The sequence below is a fragment of the Aquarana catesbeiana genome, linkage group LG04 (genome assembly GCF_042186555.1).
Source record: "Aquarana catesbeiana isolate 2022-GZ linkage group LG04, ASM4218655v1, whole genome shotgun sequence".
NCBI lineage: Eukaryota > Metazoa > Chordata > Amphibia > Anura > Ranidae > Aquarana > Aquarana catesbeiana.
In genome coordinates this window covers 266982872-267007341 of record NC_133327.1, presented here as the reverse complement: position 1 = coordinate 267007341, position 24470 = coordinate 266982872, and the positions used below count along the sequence as shown (strand labels likewise).

General features: G+C 39.5%; 1 protein-coding gene across 2 annotated transcripts in view; it reads right to left on the bottom strand.

The window, feature by feature from the left end:
• Positions 1-23171, bottom strand: part of ECEL1 (endothelin converting enzyme like 1) — a 178124-nt gene extending 154953 nt beyond the window's left edge. Inside the window, exons 1-2 of one of the 2 annotated variants that reach the window (XM_073626476.1) lie at positions 22839-23171; positions 4513-5369 (exon numbers count right to left, since the gene is read on the bottom strand). In XM_073626476.1, coding sequence (XP_073482577.1) covers positions 4513-5280 — 768 coding nt within the window. In that variant the 5' untranslated portion in view covers positions 5281-5369; positions 22839-23171. The remainder of the gene's footprint in view (positions 1-4512; positions 5370-22838) is intronic. The other variant, XM_073626477.1, reaches the window with a different exon arrangement.
• Positions 23172-24470: the final 1299 nt, after the last annotated feature.

The window sequence follows — 24470 nt, the reverse complement described above, 5'->3', positions numbered from 1 at the left end:
TAGTAAAACATGTTAAGGCTGAATTCAGGTATGGCAATTTTTACACAGTAACATTAGCCATCTTGGACCAAAGTAAGTATGTGTAGCTGGGTACTGTGCCAGCTGTGGTGCTCTCCTTCTCTCCCTCTTCCCTTGCCAGGCTGCTATGAGGAGCGGGCTGGGTGCTCTCGGCCCGCTCTCTACCTTCAACCTCCCCACCGCTGCAAAGTGACAGGGAGAGGCGCGGCTGCAGGCTGTGTTCTTTTTCTCTCAGCCGCCGCTGTGTGTAAAATCCCCAGCCCCCCCCTCCCCACCTTGGCAGCAAGGCTCTGAGACAGTCAGGGGGTAGGAGAACTTGTTATGCATAAGCCATGGTGACTGTGATATGGAGTCCACAAGGAGCTCTGTGCAATTGAGGCTATTGGGCTGTGGACTTCACTACCCAGAAATCTCTGCTAACAAAGGGAAGAGAGACAGTATTTTTCCCGGGCAATTCTGGAGAAATAGGGGTCTTTTGCGGGAAGAAGCTGAACATGCTGATAGGAGGAGAGCAGAGTGATGATTTCTTTGTCTGCTGTTGCTCCTTCATTGTCCAATGACAGACTTGAGGCAGAGAGGTGGCAAAGCTATAGAACTTAAAGTGGATGTAAACCTCATTCACGAAATCTGACCTAAGCACATATATCTGCTGTGTTTACTTATCTCTCTCCAAAACTCTAAGTGACGTGTCTTTCTGCTGCTCTGTTCCTCTATTATCCGCATGATAACTTCTGACAAGTTCTCCGACATAGGAGATAAAAGCATCTGAAAATTTGTGTTGGGGTGGGTGCATAGAGATAGATTAGCAGAGAGCTTGAGCTTGTCTTCTCACATTACAGCTCTGCATGTTACTTCCTTCCATTTCCTATAAGGGGGGGGGGGGGTTGTGCCTTTCCTCCAATCTGCTCTCACACAGTGTATGCCAAGACTCCACACCCACTGCTGGAACAGAAAGAAAGATTTGTAACACGGATGTTCACTTTCTAAATAGTGTAGAAAGCTGAAGACAGCAGATATACAAATAAAACATATGTAGGGAGATTTGTTTCATCTCTGTGTATCATGTGAGGCTGTTCATTTCATTGGGTATATGGAGGGTTTACATCCACTTTAAATATAGTATAGAAAAATCACTTTACAAACCTGGGTGTACTGTCAGGACTTTGTAAATCTCAGAACTGGTTGGCCAGAAATAACAAATATCTAGCAGGGAAAACAGCTTCCATAAATGTATTTAATTGTATTTAATTGTGTAACTAAAGGCAAAAATTTTTTTAGTTTTGGATAGCGGGGAGAGGGATTAGAACACTTTTCATTTTTTTTGTCTGTCTGTGTCCTCAATAGGGAGATTTACCCTCTGCATTTCTCCTGTTTACCAATATCATTATAAGTGAAAGTAAAAGAAAATACCAAATTTTGGGTCGAGACCAGAACAATAATGTCCCGTACACACGGTCGGACTTTGTTCGGACATTCCGACAACAAAATCCTAGGATTTTTTCCGACGGATGTTGGCTCAAACTTGTCTTGCATACACACGGTCACACAAAGTTGTCGGAAAATCCGATCGTTCTGAACGCGGTGACGTAAAACACGCACGTTGGGACTATAAACGGGGCAGTGGCCAATAGCTTTCATCTCTTTATTTACTCTGAGCATGCGTGGCACTTTGTCCGTCGGATTTGTGTACGCACGATCAGAATTTCCGACAACGGATTTTGTTGTCGGAAAATTTTATAGCCTGCTCTCAAACTTTGTGTGTCGGAAAATCCGATGGAAAATGTGTGATGGAGCCTACACACGGTCAGAATTTCCGACAACAAGGTCCTATCACACATTTTCCGTTGGAAAATCCGACCGTGTGTACGGGGCATAATAGTGGGGAAATCTTCCAGTGGGGACACTAATTCTTTTGACATCCTGCCCCACTATGGGATACAGAATCAAACAACATACAAAAAAAACATTTTTTAAGCTGGGAAAAATGCCTACTTGCTTAAATAACTGACTTTTCTATAATACAGGTTTCATAGGTCAGCTCAGTCAGCGTTTTGGTAACTGATAATAAAACAAAGAGTGATATACCTATAACAGAATATAATATAATATAATATAATATAATATAATATAATATAATATAATATATAATGGTATAATATCTATTATAATATCTACAATGGTATAAATGATTATTATTATAATTATACACAATTTATATAGCGCCAACAGTTTATGCAGCACTTTACAATGTAGAGGGGGGGACAGCACAATTACAGTAGAGTTTAATACAGAAGGGACAGGAAGGCCCTGCTCATAGAGCTTACATTCTAAAGGGAGGGGGTGGTGGTGCAAAAGTTAATAGATGCAGGAAATGATTTGATGGGGGTGGCTCGGGGACAGTTGTTAGGTGGGTGTGGGATAGGCTTCCCTGAATAAGTGAGTTTTCAGGGATCTCCTAAAGGTGAACAGGTTAGGGGCTGATCGGATATATCCGGGCAGGAAGTTCCATAGGATGGGAGAGGCTCTGGAGAAGTCCTGAAGGCGAGCAATTATAGTTATAATGCACAAACCTTTCAGGTGCAGAGATTAAACAACCAGGAGAATTACTAAAAATATCTATTTAAGAATGTTGAAAATCAAAAAGGATAAGTACCCTTTAAACATCACGTACATAAAACAGTACACAACCAATGTGCATTAGGAACCTATTTAATGAGCCCAAGGAAAATGTCTGTCTGTTCACCAGAGCACCAAACCTTTGCTTCATTCCAAGCAAAATTTCACCCTAACTTTATTTGGTGTTTGAAGAGATCGTTCATCAGTAAATCATCCGTTGTCACTTTTGTCTGTTAAATGTTCTGCAGTAACTGACAACAGGATAACTTTTGTTTAGTAAAATAGTGCAGTGCCACTTTTTATCACTAGATGGAGACTCTTTTCTTTCCCACACAACCTTTATACTGTTCACAGTCTCTGTTGCTCAAGGCACAAAAATAATTTCAGCTTTGAGATGGTCAGAAATTAAATCTAAAAATGCGGCACAGCACTGTGCACTGCATTCGTTTATCAATGACACAATATATGTTTAGTCAAATGTTCTTAGAGTCAATCTAAGGGATTAATGTCAACATTTAAAAAACAGATTAAAGAAACTGAAGTGGAAATGGGTTACGTCTCTATAAAGATTGGGAAATGAGTATTATTAGATCTAAACTGCCAAAATACTTGTGAAGATACAAAGCAATAGCAAGCATTTGCTGTTGTTTCATAATGATTTATCCGTGTATATATATGTGATTATAGTCCAGATATTGCTCAAAGTTTTTTATTTTCTTAGACAAGAGGGGTTAAGGGGTTGACTCTCCATCTGTGACTCCAAAAACTAGATTTCCCCCCTCACTCCCTGTACTTGTGACACCAGAACACAGGGAGAAATTGGGAATAGCACAGGACACAAATAACCAACAAAAACCTCACATGGTTTCTAACCCATCACCCATTTTTTTATTCCTCTCTCTGTCCCCATTAGTGAGATTCGTCAGTACCTTCTGCCTTTCTACACCCTGTCAGCAGCACAGGAAGTAACAAAAAATCACCCCAGTGGCAACAAATACAACAAAAATCTTGATAGAGCTTTCATTTTTTTAACCACTCTGTCCAAAGTGTACAGGCAGGGTAAGTATAACATGCTGTGACATGCTGAATATTGTAACTCCACAGACACAACACAGGTACACATTATACCTTGCATTATCTTGCATCCTGCAACATGAAGGGAGTGCCTCCTGGCCTCAATGCATTCCCTAGTAGCAATGGTCTTGATAGTGTTTTGGACGCTTAGGAACTTGGGGCTTTCAAGGTAAAATCCCTGCACACTGTTTACAAATAGTGATAGTGGACACTACACCAGAGCTCAAATCTCCTATAAGGGTAAAAGACAAGCAAAATTGAAATCCCGAACCAGACCTTCCAACAAGGCTGTCTTACCCTTCCATTATACCAAATTAGGGTGATGGGGGACTGCACTTTCCAATATCCCACTACTTTTCTAGTGAGAACCACCATAATTTCACCATAATTTCACCCATGGAAACCAAATCAGAAAGAACATGTTGGAAAGTCAGGGTAGGAACACTACTCAAGCGATGATAGACTGTACTACTAGTAACTGTCTAGGAGCCTCTCTTTCATCATGTTAGATTACAATATAGCCATCTTTATCTGCAATCCTAATGTCCAAATGTCTGTATGTTTCATTGTTGGTATAGCAATAAATTCTGTAAATACTCTTATAAATATTGTAGATTACCAAATTTCTGTCACCACAGCGAGCCATCACACTATACCTATAATTTTCAACTTGCAACTTTTGGGGGTCAGGTAAAAATTACTTTGCAGTGAGATCACTTTAAAATCTACAAAAAAAGCAAAGAAAGAAAGAAGAAATGTAAATTTAGCCCGGCATATTCGATGAAAAAAACTATGAAAACTTACCCTGATGACATATCTGGAAGAGTTTTTATCATCTAAGTTGACTGTAAGTGAGAAGAAGACGGCAGTGCTGTATACTCCTTGTGTCTTATAAAGCAGTTCATTAAAGTCCCACTTGCTTTTGGCCTTATCTGGAAAATCCCATCCTCCACAATCCTCCAAGACCTGCAGCATTGGGTGGATCCCCAAACGGTCAATCTCCTTCATGTTGAGACAAGAACGAAAGAATTCTTTCACCTTCCTTTCAGAAGATCCTCTGTGCTTTCTGCGCACAGGCTGTAGGAGAAGGTGTTGCAGCTTTTCTTCATTCTGTTCACCTATAGCTGCAATGGTGCCATAGATGAGCTTGTCCTCTGGAATTCTATGCCTCCTAAGCCAACCCCCACAAGCAAATGAGTAGAAGTCATTGCAAGGTGGTATTGTTGGATCTATGTTGCTGCTGATAAATTTGGAAGCCCTCATGAAAGCTTTTCTCTCTTGGCAGTCTTCTAAACACTGACCATCTTGTTCCATAGACAGATATTTTAACACCAGCATACACCCCAAAATGACGCATAGACCCGCTGCAAAGACCAGCCCTGAAAGCAGACATGTCTCTCTCCGGCTCCATCGTGGGATACCTTTAGACTGCTTTTTGGAGCTCACCTGAATGTTGAATCCATTGGAGAGCGTGCTACTGCTGTTGAATTTGCTCACATACCTGACTTCCTGGAAATCATCATAGTGGGCTGTGAGAGAATAGGTTTTCTCCATGTCCGCTAAACTTAACATGTGTTTTTTGGAGCAGAGTCTGAAATTATAGAGACAAAAATGGAGCTGTGACACTTTTCATGTTATTCCAGAATCTTAGTAACAGGAACCTGTAAAAATACATACAACCTATTATCATCACAAGTAGCATTGTAAGCACTGCAACATTTCATGTTCCTTAATCAAACATAAATACCTACCAAGCCACCAGTTAACACTCATATCTTACACATATTGTTTCATATTTTTTCTTACATGTATCACAAAAAAATTTGTTTTCTGTAAACGAGCACATCAGTATGTGGTAGAAAAATTAGATGGTATTCACATAGTATATTGGAAGTCTAGTATGTAATCTACCCAAACATATTCGATCTAGCCAACATTTCTATTAATTTTTTAAAAAGTGGAGGTTGGTAAGTGAGGTTTTTCCACACGTACTGATCCTGTAGCACTCATAGAAGAAATGGTGGTGTATATTTTCTACGCGGACAGAAAGGCATGGAATTCAATAAAAACATTGCTAGATGTTCTGAGCCTTCATCTTGCAATTAGTTTTTTGCCTATGTTCACATTGAAAAGGTTTCCCGTTACTTCCTGTCCTGACAGAAAGTGATGGTAAATTTCCTCAACAGAGATGCAAATAGCAATAAAAACCTGCTTTATTCATATATAAAATAACAAGTATGGACTGAAGTTTGGGTTTAATAGAGTTTAGTTTGAGGAAACACTTGATAGAATGGAATGTATCCTACAGAGACCAGTTAAAGGAAAAAGACCCTGTGAGGAAAACTGATGTTACATACAGGCCTTTCAAATAAGAGAAGAAAAGCTGTCCCCACTTTACTGACTAAAATCTTAAATAATGATGTGCATAATTGACTCTACACAAAGGCTACATATATGGAGTCAGATATTACCAAGTAACATTGCATAAGAATGGTGCACAGAAACAGTGATTTACAATCATTTAATGGTAAAATTGCCTTTTTTGTGCAATAAATATATTTAAATATATAAAAACTACTTGTTTGGGTTTGTCCTAATATAAGCCATGATGTAACAACAGTAATCACAATCACAAAATGAGATCCATCCACTGCTGAATAATCAAATTAACCTTGTTAGTCATGAATAACCTTTGAGTTTCAGCAACCCTTCATACTCTGCTCAGTTTTAGAATCAATCTTTTTGGTAGGCAGGCTTCTTACTTTATGACTTCAATTGAGGTCTTGAGGATGTCCAACACAAGCAATTAAGGACAGATAATATCCATCGACTCTTTCCCTATTATTAGGATTATTAGTATAATATTCTAATAAATTACTCCTCTGATAGTATAAAAATGTCTTTAATCACAAGAGTGTAAAGATACTCAACTAAATTTTTCAGGGGGACACACCCCTTTTGTTTCATTGTCTGGCTCATTATTATTATTAATCATTTTATATATTAAATGTGCATTATCATTTTCCAAAACTAAAGCTTTGCAGAATTTTTAGGAGTTATATAACATCTAATAATAAAGTGAGTTGCAAAGTAATTAAAGGAATAGTTACTGGGTTTAAGTGTGCAGTTAATTAAAGCAGACATTCACTTTTCTCACCAACTTTGAACATTTTTAACCTTTCCCACATCCTTTCATACAATTGCACATTTATTTATTAATTTAAACCTTTTAATTATTTCTATTATTTTTATTTTTTTATTTTTTTTTAGTAACCATTACTGCACTTTCAGATTTTTTGCTTAGGTGAGAATGATGTCCCCCAGCTACCCACAGCTTTTTGGGATAATCATGTCAAGCATCCTGGGAGGTGTCAGGGCATTCTGAAGAGCATGAGCTGCATCATCACAGCAGGGATGGCTGTTTCTTTCTGGTCCTTTCAGACTGCAAGAACCAGGAAGACATTGGTTCTCAGATGATGTAAGAGAAGAAGATGAGATGGACCTAATTTTATAATTTTTCTGAAAATTATTGGGTGATGGAACTGAACATGAGTTCACATTTATTCACTTACTAAACTTTACTTTATACTTGAGTATATCAGGCCTAGGACTGAAAGAGAAAGCAACCCATAATAAGTACATAAGGAGATCATTCTTTACCGACTTTTGATGATATGAAAAAATATATTGGTTTATAGGAAATAATATGGTGCATCTGAAAACTTTCATTTGTTTTCTAACTACCCATACCAACTATTCCCAGCAAACATTTACAATTTTGATTCACTGAGGGTTGAGACTAATTGGTTTTTAGTTTTAGCCTTCCCTTTCCATTTTAGCATAGAGAGAACAAAGATTAGCACAAAGATACCTAAATGTTTGTGCTACGTCTTATGGCACTTTCTCATCGTAAGAAGAACAGATCTGCCTGGTTAGATGTATCCCCTGGCTGTACAGGCCAGGAAATGATGTATCTAAAACTGGAAGTGATGAAATCATCAATACTTCTGATTTCATTGTATACATGTGACAGCAAGACATGAATATGCCTCACTTTCACGTCACCAGAAGCTGGTGGTTGTGGTCCCGAGCTCCCGGAAAACGTGGGAGATCTTGGGAACCACAGCCTGCTGAACAAATAGATCACAAGCTAATGGCTACTGCAGCCATCAGCTTGTGATTAACAATTCTCTCTTTGGACATATGTAGTACGTCCACAGAGCTGAACTGGTTAAAGTAATATATCACCACCTCAAAATACCTAGTGATGCCATTTGGGCTGTGCAATGCCCCAGGCCACCTTTCAACATCTGGTGAACAATATTTTTTGTGAATATCTTGATAACTTTGATAACTTTGTAGTCGTCTACTTGGATGACATCCTTATTTTTTCTGCCACCATTTAATTACAAGTTCATGTGAAAAAAGTTCTCACAATCCTCAGGAGACATAGGCTGTACCTCATGGCTGAGAAATGTGAATTTGAAAAGACTGTTGCTCAATTTTTGGGATTTATCATCTCCACAGCAGGGGTCGCGATAGACCCACAAAAGGTCAAGGCGATCCAGGAATGGCCGGCCCCGGTAAATAAAAAGAGAGTTCAGCGGTTCATAGGCTTCTCTAACTTCTATCGAAAATTTATCATAGGTTTCTCATCCATTGTCTAGCCCATCACTCAATTAACCTGTCAACACAACCGTTTCCAATGGTCCCAGGAAGCCCAGGAAGCATTTGTCAAATTGAAAACCCTATTTACCTCTGCACCAATTTTGTGGCCTCCAGTCCCAGCTCTGCCATTTGTACTAGAGGTAGACGCCTCAGAAACAGCCACCGGAGCCATTCTTTCTTAAAGACGGGGTCCTAAGGTCCTTCTTCATCCCGTGGTTTTTGCATCTCAGAAGCCAAGTCCTCCAGAAAGGAACTACGATGTCGGTGACCGAGAGTTGTTAGCCATCAAGTTCGCCCTGGAGGAATGGAGATATCTGCTGGAGGGTGCGTCCCATTCTATCATGATTTTCACCGACCACAAGAACCTGGAGTACCTCAGGACAGCCAAACTCTTAAGAGCCCGGCAAGCCCGGTGAGCACTTTTTTTTTTCCAGGTTCAACTTCCACGTCTCATACAGACCTGGTTCCAAGAATGGGAAAGCGGATGCACTCTCCTGGATGTTCCCAGAATCTCCCCAGTCAACGGAACCTAGCACCATTTTAATAAACCTCCGAGTTAATTTCCCGTTCCTTTTGGTGGCCTGGTTGGAGGCAGGACTGTAAAAAGGATGTCGCCTCATGCATCTCTTGCCAGTGCAGTAAGGGTGCAAATGCTAAGTCTTGGGGGCTGCAGAGGCCTCTGCCATTCCAGAACGGCCATGGGCAGAAGTCTCCATGGACTTTATTGTTGATCTACCACCCTCAGAAGGCTTTACTACCATTCTGGTCATTGTTGACCATCTCTCGAAAATGGCGCACTTTCTGCCCATGGTGGGCACTTCCTCCGCTCTGGACACAACTAATATCTTTATTAAAGAAATAGTAAGGCTCCATGGAGTACCTGATATCGTCTCAGATAGAGGCATCCAATTTACCTACAAGTTTTGCAAAGAGCTCTGCAAGGCACTGGAAATTAAGGATTGTCTCTCCTCTGCATATCACCCCCAAAGCAATGGCCAGTCTGAGAGGACAAACTAAACCTTGGAACAGTACCTCCGCTGCTTTTGTTTTCCGGCTCCCAGGACGATTGGTCTTCTCTCCTGCCCTTCGCGGAATTTGTTTATAATAATTCCATACATACAGCTACCAACCAAACACCTTTTTTGGTCGAATTTTGGATTTCACCCCTCTTTTCTTCCTAATTCCATCCCTGAAATCTCGGTCCTGCTCTTCAAGACCGAATAACTTCTATCCAATCAAACTTTCAAAAGATTCAGGAGACTATGCAAAAAACTCTGGACAATTACAAGAAGTACTATGACAAAGGAAGGAAGGGGAACCCAGCCTTCAAAATAGGTGAGGAGGTTTGGCTATCCGTCATAATTCTCAGGTTACCTTGCCCTTCACAGAAGTTGGGTCCAAAATTCATAGGGCCCTTCAGGATAAAAAGAATGGTAAACCCTGTGGCCTTTGAGCTAACTTTACCCAGTTCCTACAGGATACATTAGGTATTCCATGCATCCTTACTGAAACCAGTGATCCCCAGTCCCTTCCCAGGAAGAGAAGAACCGCCTCCTCCTCCAGTCAAGGTTAATGGGGAGAATGAATTCGAGGTGGAAGCCATTTTAAACTGCAGAAAGAAGGGCAGACAGCTCCAGTATTTGATCAAATGAAAGGGGTACCCCTCTGAAGATAACTCTTGGGAACCCTCAGGTAAACTGCATGCTCCACGATTGATCTGAGTCTTTCATCAGGAACACCCAGAGTTGATGTCCAGACTGGGCATCCAGAGGTCGCCCCTTGGGGGGGGCACTATCAGGGAAGAGATCAGAATCCTTCCTGTCAGTATCGCCATTTCCATGCGCAGTGGAACGGCGCTACGGCGCATGCGGCCCAACGGAACTGCGTGCGCGCATGTGCACTAGCGAATGCATAACGTAGCCCCTTGCTGGCCTATAAAGGCTGCTGTATTCTTGTACACAGAGATGAACGCACTCCAATCTTCAGGGGAAAATATAGCTTCATTCCATAAAATCCATAAAGACATCAAGAAGACACGATACATAAGGACAAGAAGCAGCATGGTTGACGCGTTTCACAAAGTAATTCGCTTATTCATAACCTAGGTTATGAATTTGTTTCACGAATTGAGCAAGTTACTTTGTGAAACGCGTCAACCATGCTGCTTCCTGTGCTTGACGTCTTAATGGATTTTATGAAATAAAGCTATATTTTCTATGAATATTGGAGTGTGGTCATTTATTTGAACACTTTGCCTGTCATTCAGGGAACCCCTTGCATTTTCTCAATGACTGCAAAATAATCTCTGATTGCAGGAGGTGAAGAGGTGGGCAATGATGTCATGATCTCCACCTCATACAAGAAAACAGTTTGAATTAATTGTGAAAATGCAAGCCCGTGCTGAGCTATTGACCTTCGCTGTTCAGTAAGCAACAGGGCAGCCGCTCAGCACAGGAATTTGAAAGCTAGTGGAAATAATTGTAGTAGTGGTGCCTACTACAGGTGATTTACAGCTTCCACGGGGATCCCACAGGTATGGCACATACATGTTTACGTTGGTACAAGCTAGTCCAATGCAACTATGTAATAATTGCCATACCTTAACTTCAGCTTTAAAGTCACTAATCAATGTTTGCATGTTGTTTAATGTAGACCCTGATCACTGTCTAAAATATTGTCTCCAACTACAGAAAAGACATACAAACCAATTAGAAATCATCTTTCATTGTTATTACTATTCAAACCGATGAAAACTGGCATGTGATTAGGAGCTGTAGGTTATTGTGTCCTACTCTATGGACTGTTTTATTATAAATCCTCAAATTACCTTTACATAGAATTGTTTGGAAGATGTCCAGATACAACAAGAGCAGGATTCTATAAACTCTGCCAAGCTTCTATAAACTCTGGCTTACAGGGACAAAAAGTAGTATAAAAAACCACTGCCGCTAAAAAACAATTTGCCAGCATATGTCTCTATATCAGTTAACTTGGTTGCTGGCATCCCCCAAATCACAGAGGCATATAATTTGAGGTCATACATCACTGTTTTCAATTGTATCCCACAACCCTAGTTTGTTCTGCATACTCTCACACACTCGGTCAGGGGGAGGCTGCCAGAGCTGACTGGAACTGTGCATATCCCTGATTTATTTCAGTAATAATGCTCCAACATCATTTCACTTTATGCTGTTCCTGTACCTCCTATAAATATGTAACATTCCCGGGCGCTCGCACAGAAATAGAATAACCTCATGGCCCTTCCCAAGAAGACATAGGTTTGGACCAATGCCAGAATAGCCGTGCATTTAGAGAGGTCTCCTTGGTGCTGCAGGGTTAATAAAAAAAATCATTTTAACCCATTAAGTGCTGTAGCAGGGAAGGCACACTTAATTTGGAATGGGAGCTTGAAATCAATGGAGATATATCAAAAGGCTTTTCACCGCACATCTGTGTACATTAATGTGCATTGTAGCATATTTTTAACATGTGTTGCAATGCACTTTGAATTAAATGTCAGTGCATGTCTTAATGCGCATCTCATTTGAATGAAAAGCACATAAAAGAAAAATGCATAGATGTGAATAGGCCATTAGTATAACTCCTAAATGTCAGTTTGAAAGTACTACCTTTCTATATTGGAACATTCAGGACTTTACCTATCATTATTATTCATTATATATTCACTGATGTTTTTATAATTATAGTTTTATCAATTCTGTGTTTGTCCATCCATCTTTATTTTTTGCCTCTGCACTGATTTAATTGTTACCTATGTATTGCATGCACGTCTATTGTATCTGTGTCCATGCCAAATGGAACAAAAAGTATCTGTACAGTTTTATCTTGTCACCAGAGATGAATTGGGTACAAATGTCACTTAATTCAATTTTCTCTTTCCCAACACTAGTAGGTGTTTTATTGCCAATAATAATTTGAATTTCTTTTAATGTACCTCTGAGGGAATTCAAAAGAAAATCAATAAAAAGCAAGCAGAGAAAACAGCTGTAACATACATCACATTTAACAAGGGGAAATTTCATGCCAAGATTTGCTTGCAATAATAAGCATGGTTTTATACATTAGCTAAGGATGAACTCTATCAAATGATCAGGAAATATAAAATTATTTTACATACATTTATATGTGACAACACGATACACATTTAATAAACCTGCAAAGCACAACATTGTTTGTATCAATGGTGATGGTGAATACAAAGGGAAAAGAATTAACTTAGCTGTAAACATAATAAATATATATGAGGTATATAAGGCCCATTCACCAGTATGCATAAGTTATGCTCTGCCCACTGGTGTGTGTTGTGCAGGGGCAGTGCAAAACACCATTACAGAGCATCACAGTGTTTACATTTTCTTCTTTTTCTTTTCAACTTTATTGAAATGTCACAAAATGACATTTCATTCAACTTTAGTGCATTGCAACATGCTACCAAAAAATGCATCCTGTCCTATTTTTTGTAGCACAAACCAATGCAATGTGTTGGTGTGAACCAAATAGCATATAAGGTAAATTGCCTTGTCTATGTGTTGGGACTGTGTTGGGCAGCATTCATGTGGCGTGAATTGGCCCTAAATTTAAAAAAATAGGTGACTATACATTTCCAGCAAACGGGTATCACTCTAAGTATTGTTTATGAGGACAAAACATTTAAAAAAAAACATTTATGATGAAGTCAGTCCTAATGTTAATATTATCAATTTGCATGCTTGTTAAGCATTTTCTCATTGCATTGAAGACTTGTTAATGCATAGCTGTCATACTCCTACCAAGATTGCAGCCTGGGACTTTGTGGTCATAATGCAATGGCAATAAGGGAAATCTGTCATGAGAGAAAAACAGGAGCTGTTAACCTTCTTCTGAAAAATCTAGATCCCTGGCTATCTCTGATCTTAATAATTCCTGAGTCACATACCTAAAACAATTATGCAGCAAGTAAAGACAGTATAAAGTTGGAACTCTAGATATGTATCTCCAACTTTCCTAATGCATATTTGTCCCAAGTCATTGGCTCAGAAAGTATTGAAGTTTATATCCAGACTAAACTTTTTATTTTTAATTATTTGATAAAATGGCGAAGGATTAGAATCCATGTAAAGTTTTTGCTGCTATACAGGACTCCATTAAAAAGATTTTCCCTCACTTTCTGTCCTGGTGATAATGGTTTCCCTAGGCAGAAAGTGAGAGAATATTTGCAATATGGACAGCATTATACTATATATCTAACTGGAGTTTCAGCCTCCCTATACTCTACTGACAAAATAGCATTTCTATTTCTTTCTATACTGCTGTTGGAGATTTACCCTCACTTCCTGCCTGGTGAAACTGTTGTCACCTGGACAGGAAGTGAATGGAAATTGCTCTAATAGAGTTCTGAATTGCAATAGACCAGGGGGGTTCTAATCTCTTCCTGTTCTGTTCAAAACGAAGAAAAAAATAAAGGGTTTGGCTTCACATACACTTTAAGGGGCCATTTACACTGGAATGTGGTGCAGGAAAGGCGCACTCTGCACGTTTCCCACACTGTACATTAAGGCACTGCCCTTGCAAGACCTGTGTGGGTGCCAATTACTTGTTAATGGCAACCAAAACGCTTCTTGCAGGTGCAACGCATTTATGGCCACCAAACTGCATGGTACCACAATACCATGCAGTTTGGTGTGGCGTGATTTGAAAAAGTAGGGTTTACACTAATTTTCCATGATCTGGCAGCCCATTGAAATGAATGGAACACACATGTTCCAGTGCTAACTGGTCCTAAAGCCAAAAACAGCCAGATAATAATATTTTTTAGAAATAGATCAGTAAGGCCAGGTTCACACATATGCAAATTGGATGTGGGTTTCCCCGCATCCAATTTTCATGAAAGGAGAGTGTAAACCGGCTTTCAATGGAGCCCGTTCACATAGCTCCGGGGCGGCCGCAGTCTGCACTTAAAAATGGTCCTGTATGTCTTTGGTTCCAAATCAGGTGCGAAGTCAGGCAAAAATTCGGACCTAATTCACACCTGAATTGGTGAACAGGGACCCATGGGACCCCATGCTGTGAGCCATGGCCGCAGCATATGTGAACGGGGCCTAAATGTTTTTTCCTGGTGCCAGCATGGTAGCATACATATGGTAGTATGGTGCCATGGATTGCCGCCAGAAAAGGAAAATTATGGTAAGTATCTGATACAAGTTTCAGTTTTCCTGGCACCTTTCCATGGTAATATACTACCACATGTATGCTACCATGTATTGGCACCAGGAAAGAAAAATTAGTATGAAGATGGCCATACACCTATAGATTATCTGCAGATTTTCTATGGTTAAATGGAAAAAGTACAACAGATTTCTCTATGTATGCTAAACTGTGTGGATGGAGGAATCTCCCACTGGGACAAGCTTCAGTATCTTAGTATCTAGTCGGTCCCGCTGTCTCTCAACCTAAACAATGCCTGCACCCATTCATAATGTTCAGGTATTGTGAGAGCCAGCGGGGCTGACTAGCAAGATATGGAAGCTTGGGCCAGTGGGAGATTCTTCCATCCACACAGTTCAGCGTAGATGGAGGAATTTGTTCCAATTTTTCCATCTGACCATAGAAAATCTGCAGATAATCTATAGGTGTATAGCCAGTCTTAGTATTTGATACAATTTTCTGTTTCCATGACTTACTTACTTTATGTAATGAGCCACATGTGATACCAGACAGGTCATCCAGCACCGCAGTATTTTAGACACTAGTACCTGTCAGGACCTGATCAGCAGTATCTATCGCCAAGAAATGTGTCTTGATTGACTGAGTTCAGAGTCTATTTAAACCTCTCCAAACAAGCAATTATTTGCTAAGAAATTGGTCTGTGTGCAAATCACAAATGTGTGCACCTGGATCGTTTGTATTGGATCTTGGTCTTGTTATTGTCTCTGATCTTATTCTGGCCTGACATCTTTACCTCACTTCTCCTTAGGTTGCTTTTCTACAGGATGATGCACATGTGTTACTATTCTCACATATGATGTTACTTTTTTTACCTAGCAATGCCAGCTGCTTTCTCTGACTGTACAACAGCTTTATTGATGCTGATAATTTGTGCTGAATATATTTTTCAGATGTGATAACTGTGTGCTTAAAAATAGAATGCAGTATAGACTTCCTTGATGGTGTGGGTCATGAAGGTTAACATATATACAAGTATTTGGTGTTAAAATAATCTGATTTAACATATAGTACACAGACTCTCTTGCCACAAACCAAACACTTCAATTTTCAGAAGCCAACAAAAGACTTGTTGCCTGAACCTGGCCTATCTACCCAATCATATAACGCAGTCACATTCCTTTGGCTTGGAATAAGGCTGAGCTTAGCAATACCTTGAGTGGCTTTTAAACTGTCTTTATGCCCTTGTGTTCCTGATGCCGCGTACACACGATCAGACTTTACGGCATACTTGGTCCGGCGTACCGGATTTTGTCGGACAATTCGATCGTGTGTGGGCTCTTGCGGACTATGTTTTCTCAAAAGTTTGACGGACTTAGATTTGAAGCATGTTTCAAATCTATCCGACGAACTCGAGTCCGGTTGAAAAGTCCGCTCGTCTGTATGCTAGTCCGACGGACAAAAACCGACGCTAGGGCAGCTATTGGCTACTGGCTATGAACTTCCTTGTTTTAGTCCGGTCGTACTTCATTACGTACGAATCCATCGGACTTTGGTTGATCGTGTGTAGGCAAGTCCGCTCATTCAGAAAGTCCGTCGTAAAGTCCGTCGAAAAGTCCGCGGGGCAAAGTATGCTGTAAAGTCCGGTCGTGTGTACACGGCATGAGAGGGGACACCTTTTGTTCTCAGATATTATGTCAAGTCCTTACACTGTTGCATCAAAGCTTGTAGCAGTGGTAGTAGCCTTTACACAAACTGATACTACTTTTGGGATTAAAAGCTGACTGCCACTGCAAGGGACACCCCTACTGAATCTGGTTTGAATGCTGCTTGGAGTCTGCTGGAGCCAAGCAAATGTCTGCCAGGTGTTCACATTTTACCTCTCTCCATTGTTTGCCACTTCCAAACATGTTTACTGCCTAGCCAGCCTTTCCTGAGGTCCCATACACTGTGCATCCTGTGTCTGCTAAGATGGAGTACCTTTCTTTTGCACACCATACTGGATTTGAACCATTTGGATACAAGGCTGCTGTAACAATTCCCAATTGGTCATGATGAATAACATGGATAAGATATGCTGTCAGCACACCAACAAGCTTGTATCTTAAGTGCAAAGCTCTTTGTTATTGTATGTCCACATAGACAATGTTTTGGGGCCACACAGGGACCCTTATCAGCCCTCGGAAAGGCTATGTTCCATTGCATTTGCCAAACCCAGTGGAGTATACACTAATATCTCAATTGATCTTAAAGGCCACAATTCGGATCCCCTCAACAGGTTTATTATCAGACCTATATTTACAAGTGCAAGATGATACAGATCAATTTCTGCTTTTCATCTGTGCCACTTCACCTGACTTTAGTTCTGCATAGACTATTTAGCATAGTCCCACACCTATCTCAGCATGTATCACTGGCGTAAAATATGGTACAGGGACTTCTTTTCCAAAAAACAAACACACCAATATTCAGGAGATGGGGAAAAAATCTTTTGCTTGACCCTGGTCTATGTGCCTGACCACATAACTCAGCCACCTGCCCAAACTTAGCATAAGGCTGAGCTTGGCACCGTTTAGTCACTTGATGAACTTTTAACTTGCCTCCATACTCTCTCAACTGGTCACAGTCTATAACATAGATAAGATATGTTTTCAGCACACCTACAAACTTGCTTCTAAAGTAAAGTCTTCTTTTATATAAGATCAAATAGAGAGCCAATGTTTCAGGATCACAGAAAATCTTCATCACAATGAAATTTTTTTTTATGTGGTCACACAATAAAAAAGAGCTTTGCATATAAAAGTAGCTTGTCAATGTGCTGATGGCATATCTTGTCCCTATGTCTGTTAATATCCTATCTGCTGGCCATCTTTTATTTTGGTGAGGTCCAGTCTGTAAGCTAGCCTACATTTAATGAGTTCCATTGCATCCCAGCCTGCTTCTGCAAAGGTCCCGTATATTGTCTAGTCTCACCTTTCTGAAGATTTGTCTGTTTCTGCCTGCCTGGCCTGTCTCTGTTAGAGCCTATTTTCTTATGGAGGCCTCTTTTTTAAAGTTTTTTCTACAGTTCTTCTGAGTTTGGGGTGCTACTCAACAATCGTTTTTCAAGTACTGTCCTGAAGCTGCTAGTTTCTAAACATAAATTTAAGCCAGTGCTTTGCAAATTGGTCCCAAAGTCAGTTGCCACTGAATTTGCCCCACTGCCAATGCTAAATTATATTGCTTAGAATTCCAGTCAGTGTCTGTAGGCTGCAATTCTGCAAACCTTTGCTTGCTTTGAAAATCCCACTGGGCTTCTGGTGCCTTGGGAAATTGGAACACCTACTAGGTGCGTTAGTAACCTTAAAAAAATTACCAGTGTCATTTGTGATTAGCTCTTCTTTGAAAATATATATCCCATTGCATTTGTCAACCCTAGTGAGGTATTTTCTGATATATCAATTGATCTAAAAGGCCACAATTTTGATACCACAGCAAACTTTGTGGAGGATCCCACTCATGTTCCAACTGGTCTAACTTCAGAGCTACATTTACAAGTGCCATATGGTCCAGAACCATTTTGCTTTTCATCTGTGCCAAATGAATTCAGATCTACATAGACTATCTGACATAGCCCCACACCTGTACCAACATGCATCACTGGCAGATTGTACATTAAAGAGGAACTGTAGTTTGCTCACATAATTTGTAATAAAAACATCTTTGCCATTCTGAAGCTTCCCTCCAACCACTTTACATATTATTTTATATATAGTGTGATTCTGTACAGCCAAATATGCTGCAGAAATCTCCCTCCACAGGGTCTGGCTGCAGCCATTTTAACTGTGGGCAGCTGAAGCTGCTGCCTGTTTAATTCCTGGATTTACACAGACACACAGAGGCACACCTCCAGCTCTGCAGCCCTGCAGCTTTCATTGGCCCTCTTATGACTCATCCCCCCTCCCTTCCTGGCAAACTCTCACAAGAGTGAAAGAGAGAGCTGTGCATGATGACATAAGCATAGGCTTTTTACCAGACAAGAAACAGGAAGCTGTATAAGGTATTTACTGGCAGAAAAAAAAATGTTTTACTATCCAAAGTTAAAACAACAAGGGCAGAAGATTAAATAGATGGAAAGTTGAAAAAATGACTGAAGTTCTGCTTTAAGTATCAGAACTGTCTTACCCTGTTCCACAAGATTTAGCTTAAAGCCAGAACCATGCTGCCTGATCCAACTCTAGACTTGCCTCCATTTGTACCACTTGATTCTCCTAAAGACCTGTCCTGATTAGTGCCACCTGGACCTGACCTGCCTCTTCCATCCTATGTTCTGTATCCTTCTCTACCACCTAATCTACAGCCAAACCTGCCCCTTTCTGTAGAATTGCTTGCACTTATATTACCTGGCTGACTTCAGCTTTGCCTGTGCCACCTAACTAATACCAAAATCAGCTTCCACCTATGTCTACTCATTCAACTGCTGATCAGCATTCACCTTTGTCTTCTGATTTGGTTCAACTTTTTAATTAAAAAATGGTGATGTTAAAAAGAAACCTTTTCAGAAAGGGGACCTACTCACCAGCTGTGATGAAGTCTTCTGACTCTTTGTTCACATGTTGGACTTATGCAAGGAGCCAAATCTCAGATGATACAAGTATCACTGTGATTTTATGAAGAGGCTGGTACATGCTAAGACCTTTTTATACCTTACAAGCACTGGTTCTTTGTCTTCATTGACTGTAATATCAGCCTGTTAAACCCTTCCAAGTCCATAGTGAATTGCTATTATAGTGTTTGTGTACGTGGTCACTGGGAGTGTTTTTCCAGTGCTTCTGGCTATTCACCTGGATTGATTTTGAACCTTAATTTCTGTTTTGTTTCTGGCAACAGCAAAATAATCAAGTGGCTTGTTTAACTGTCTTGGAGACTGACCTGTCTTGACTGGACTCTCTACTTATGCTGCTTACCACAGCCTCATCCTGTTTGCCCACCTACACACCACAGCTGCCTTGACGAGCCCATTTATCTGATCAGGTACTTCAGGCTTCTTCCCTTGCTTTATATAACATTGACTCTGGGTCTGCTTATTTCCTTTTTTTTTCCCCTGTATTTTCGAGACATTTCATTTTTAGATTTTCAACCTGTAGCTCAGATGGAAGACAGTATAATAAATGTTACCCTTTTCTAGTTATGGGATAGTCACTGCTACTGGATTTACTACCTTTAAAATAACATAGGGGTTGATTTTCTAAAACTGGAGAGTGCAAAATCTGGTGCAGCTCTGCATAAAAACCAATCAGCTTCCAGGTTTGATTGGCTACCATGCACGTCTGCACCCGATTTTGCACTCTCCAGCTTTAGTAGATCAACCCCATTGTGTGACTGTGACAGTAAAAAAAAGATAAATACTGTATCTTCAGTACTGTTCATGAAACAATATATAAAATGCAGACAGGACCACTAAAATCAATGAGCAATATCAAGAAAAAACTTATTTTTTTTTACATATACCTGAAATGGTGGGAGGAATATACACTGTGACTAAAATCCAAGATGGAATAAAACAAACACTCCAAATGATGTTTATTCTATTTAATTAAAAAGTATGTGTCCAACTTCACCTAAACATGGCAAAAAATGCCATTGTTAGGAATGTGATTAGCTGAGAGCTCAGTCAGTTGGCATCAGGTCCTTTAGACAGTGATATTAGTATACAGAGATCAAGTCACACCATTAAAGAGCTATGAATAGCACAAATGTCATATTGCTTTGTAGTACAAGTAAATAAAATAATGCTTTTGGCTCCTTCATCTCTTTCCCACATGAAGGGATGTCACTGTTCCTTTTACACTCTATCTCACAGAACAACTATATAAGCAAAATTAGTTAACACATACTAGGTGTTTATTATAAACCTGATGGAAAGTATATTACCATGATCCAAACTTTTGCACATATTTTGTCTACATAGTGCTGATTCTATTTTTTTTATACATATATGTAATCAGCTTGTGGCTGCAGAAATGAGTTTAGGGTGCAGCACTAAAGGCATTATGTATGTACTGAGTACTGATTAATTTAACATGCAATACATTCACAAAACATTGCTCCTCAAATGTGTTCCCCAAATATTAAATGGGACCCTAAAGTCATAAATTACCTCTACTGAGACCTCTGGCTTCCATACAGTGACTTCACTCCAGTCACCGCTCTGCAATGGCATATTGGGAACCAAATACCAAATTGTCATTATGCATGGAAAATACACCCATTGTACCCTCGGGAATTGTTTTAGTATGGTGCTTGTACACACGGATAGGTGAAAGTATTTTTGCTTGCCCTCAGTTTATACACTTTGTAATAGACTCTATTCTATACCAATGGAAAACAATGTATATTTACTTTAAAATCAATAAGTCAACAGAGCAGATAAACATTTTGGCAACCGAGCCAATATCACAGCAGATATATTATTTGGATGTATGTATGCATTTATTGATTTTTTTAGACCACTCCTTTTAAGGCATCAAAGCTGGGCTCAGTCCTTGAACATTTTAGACTTGGCATGCATGGAGATATGGCAAAATAGTATTTTTTGTACTTGATTGCCCTACGTTCTATTAAAGGAATAGTAGGTGTTGTTTTTTTTAGCACCTATATCAATAGGATATACAATGTATTTAGTTTTCCTAACCTGGGACTGAGTCTTGAAGTTAAGGACAGCTCACATTGATATTGATTATCTAATGATCTATAAATAAATGTTACAAAAATCAGACTAATGCAATGTAAGGCATAATGGTAAAGTACAAAATGCAGTAACTAGGGACAACTAATCTGATTTTACCTGATTGATATTTAAAGCTATTTTGTGTCCTTGTTTTACAAGTCAGAGTAAGCTGTCCCAACCAGTGAAAAACTTGTCCATAAAGTCCATATCCTGTTTCAACTACCTGTCAGAATGTAAAGGCCCAGACAATAAATGCATTCCTTTACAGAAACGTTGCATTCAGACACATATAGCTTATTCAGGTTTGTACTATATTTTGTTATATTCCTACCTAGACACTGTAAAAAACATATTTACCTAGCTGACAGCAAAACCATTAAATTTTGGAAGAGCAATGTTTACAATTCACATACTATCTGTGAAAAGCATTGCATACTGATCTTTAGTGCTGTTGGAAAACTAGTGAGGAACAAAATATAATGCTTGTTATATAAGAAATAAATAATCTCCAATGGGATATACGAATCTACTTTTGTCCATTAAATATATATAATATTTTTTTACATTCTTATTCATGTACCTTCAGCTACAGCTGCTGTGTTTGAAAAGCCAGTAAATAAAACAGCTTCCAGGGATGGGATGTACACCGGAATCCCAGGTTCAAGGTGTACATAACGGAACCAAGAAAACAGCAATTCAAAAAATTCCCATCACTGGATTAACAAATAAAAACTATTATCTCCTGAAGACTGGCTTTAGCCAGCTAACCCGTGGTGTGTCAATATGTTTTTTGAGACCACCTGAAGACTTGGATGCTCAGCTTCATAAGCTGCAGCTATATAATAGTAATGTATAGTTATGTGCCAAACTCCCAGTAAGTTCACTCAGCAGCCTGTTGGTATTCTGTCTTTCCTTGGGCAAAAGTTTTCCTAGAGACATTTCTGCGAGATTTCAATCATACTTGTGAATAGGTGCTAGGGTGTCATTGACCATTTTATCTCATGCCCTAAATGCTCACACACCTTTCTACAGAGTGCATGTGGTCAGAGACTGAAAAATGAAGGTGGCACATTTCTACTCTGTATTGCAAACAGCTGCTGAACACGCTCTGAGGATTCTCTTACTTCCATTAAAAAGTAAGTATGGTTTCGTCATACTTTGCTGTGTTCTTGAACTCAGTTTATATGTCTTCACTTGAAGCTGGTTTTTGTTTGAGTGATGTAAAACAACCATTTAACTTAATTTTAGGCTTTGATTTTTTTTTATAAGAGAAAGCTTTGTCATTTTGGATATTCAAACACAAGAGGGATGTGTACACTATATACAGTATTAATGATTCATTTTATGCATTGTGAGATGTGAAAGTGTAACGTTCAAGAGCAACAAGTGTAAAATACATATACATCTATATAAAATTGGTATGAAGTTGTCCATGTAAGTTCTAGTCTAATTCTTGCTATCCACAAATGGTTATTGTAAAAAAAAAAAAAAATCTACCCTTGGTTCAGTTTTACTTAGACAGCTTAAATAATAACTTGAGACCTAACATTACTGTCAGACATAAAGAACAAATTGAAAAGCCAGTACTTACCCAAGCACAGATGACAAGGCAAGCAGCCCTTTCTCCACAGCTGATGCTGAGGCTGATGCTGATGCTGCGCTGAGTCTGTGGAAGGCACTATTGTTCCATGCAGACTCCACTCTGTATGAGCAGCCGCTCTCTACACCCTGCTGTACCTGTCACTACACAGCCTCTGAGAGCTATGCTGCAGCATATAGGAGCCAGGGGATCATTGTAGAGATGTGAAGAGGAGGGGGACACAGGCAGGAGGGTGGGACAGTCTCTGCCTATATTTCTCTCTGTCCCTGCAGTCTGTACTCAGAACTAAAGCATATTACTCCTATTACTCTTCCCATTATGCTAATTCCTGACTGTGGGCTCCAACCAGTCTTACATCATATCCCAGACTTGGGAAATAACTTATGCGTAAGGAAGAGTATCTTTTCGGAGAGAAGTAGCGTTAATGCACCCTGCAAACATCTGATCTCACTTGGATAGTGGTGGTTAAAAGAAAACCATTAACAGAGCTCCCTTGGCTGTCACTAACCCGACAGTCCCTGCACTTTAATCATTCGTGATCTGCTTAACCCTTGAAGTGAGTGTGGAAAGCACCTCTGCTCAGATTATTGCCCTACCAGTTTTTGGAGGCTTTCACAACCTAAATATGGGATTTTAGCTGTCAAATCTGGAAGGATGCTTGTTATTTCCACATTTTCTTCACAATGTACAAACTAAAAAACTGCCTTTTTTTAGACATATTCATTCTTGGATAATGTTAGCTGTCTTTTTATCAAAAAGTGGGGATAAAAACAATAAAATAGAAAGGAGTGCTTTACAGTGTCCATGAGAATAGTTTTCAGTGTTGATGAATTTTATAAATCTCAGTCACTTCTACATATAGTACTAAAATATTAATGTTTAAACCTATCTAATAGATGATGACAGCTGGAATTATGCCCTCAGTGACAATAGAATGCTACTACAGGGCAGCGATCTTCCATTGTATGTACCAAAGAGAATAGTCCTGCTGTCTCTATTGTTTTCTACTATCCATTTGATGTTAGCTATGCTCTATAGTAAGACATTCTTTACTATAAGATTATTGCTTATAATTAAGTTAATGACACCTCATGCTGAGAGGCGACTTGTCTCCTGCCATTTCCCTGTACACCCAGGTCCTTTGTCTTTATTTGCCTGGCTCCTGCTCTAGAGAGGAATGGGTGACCTTGCATGGTGGCCGCCTGGTTTCCTCTACCCAAGAGGCTCACAGGTCTCATTTTCCAAAACACACTGAAAGGTTACTGGCTCCCATGATAGCCATGAGAGGAAGGATAAGAACAACGCTTTACTTCATTAAAGCTAAGCAAGTGAAAGAGGAATGGCAGTAGCTTAAGACAGATAATATACCCTGAGTGACACACAATTCTATTGTCATTAAAGTAATATAATTTAAGTGAGAGTCCTAGATGTCTTTACCATGGTATATATGTTTTATGTGGCTTTATTTCAAAACTGATGTACAAAAAAAAAAAAAACTCTACAAAAAAGGTCCTGCTTTTTAGAAGCAAAAATCCTTTCTCAAAAATTTCTTATTCCAAAAGGCAGTGTAAGATTGGCATTTTAATGGAAATCTATTATCACAGCATACACTTTCATTTTATA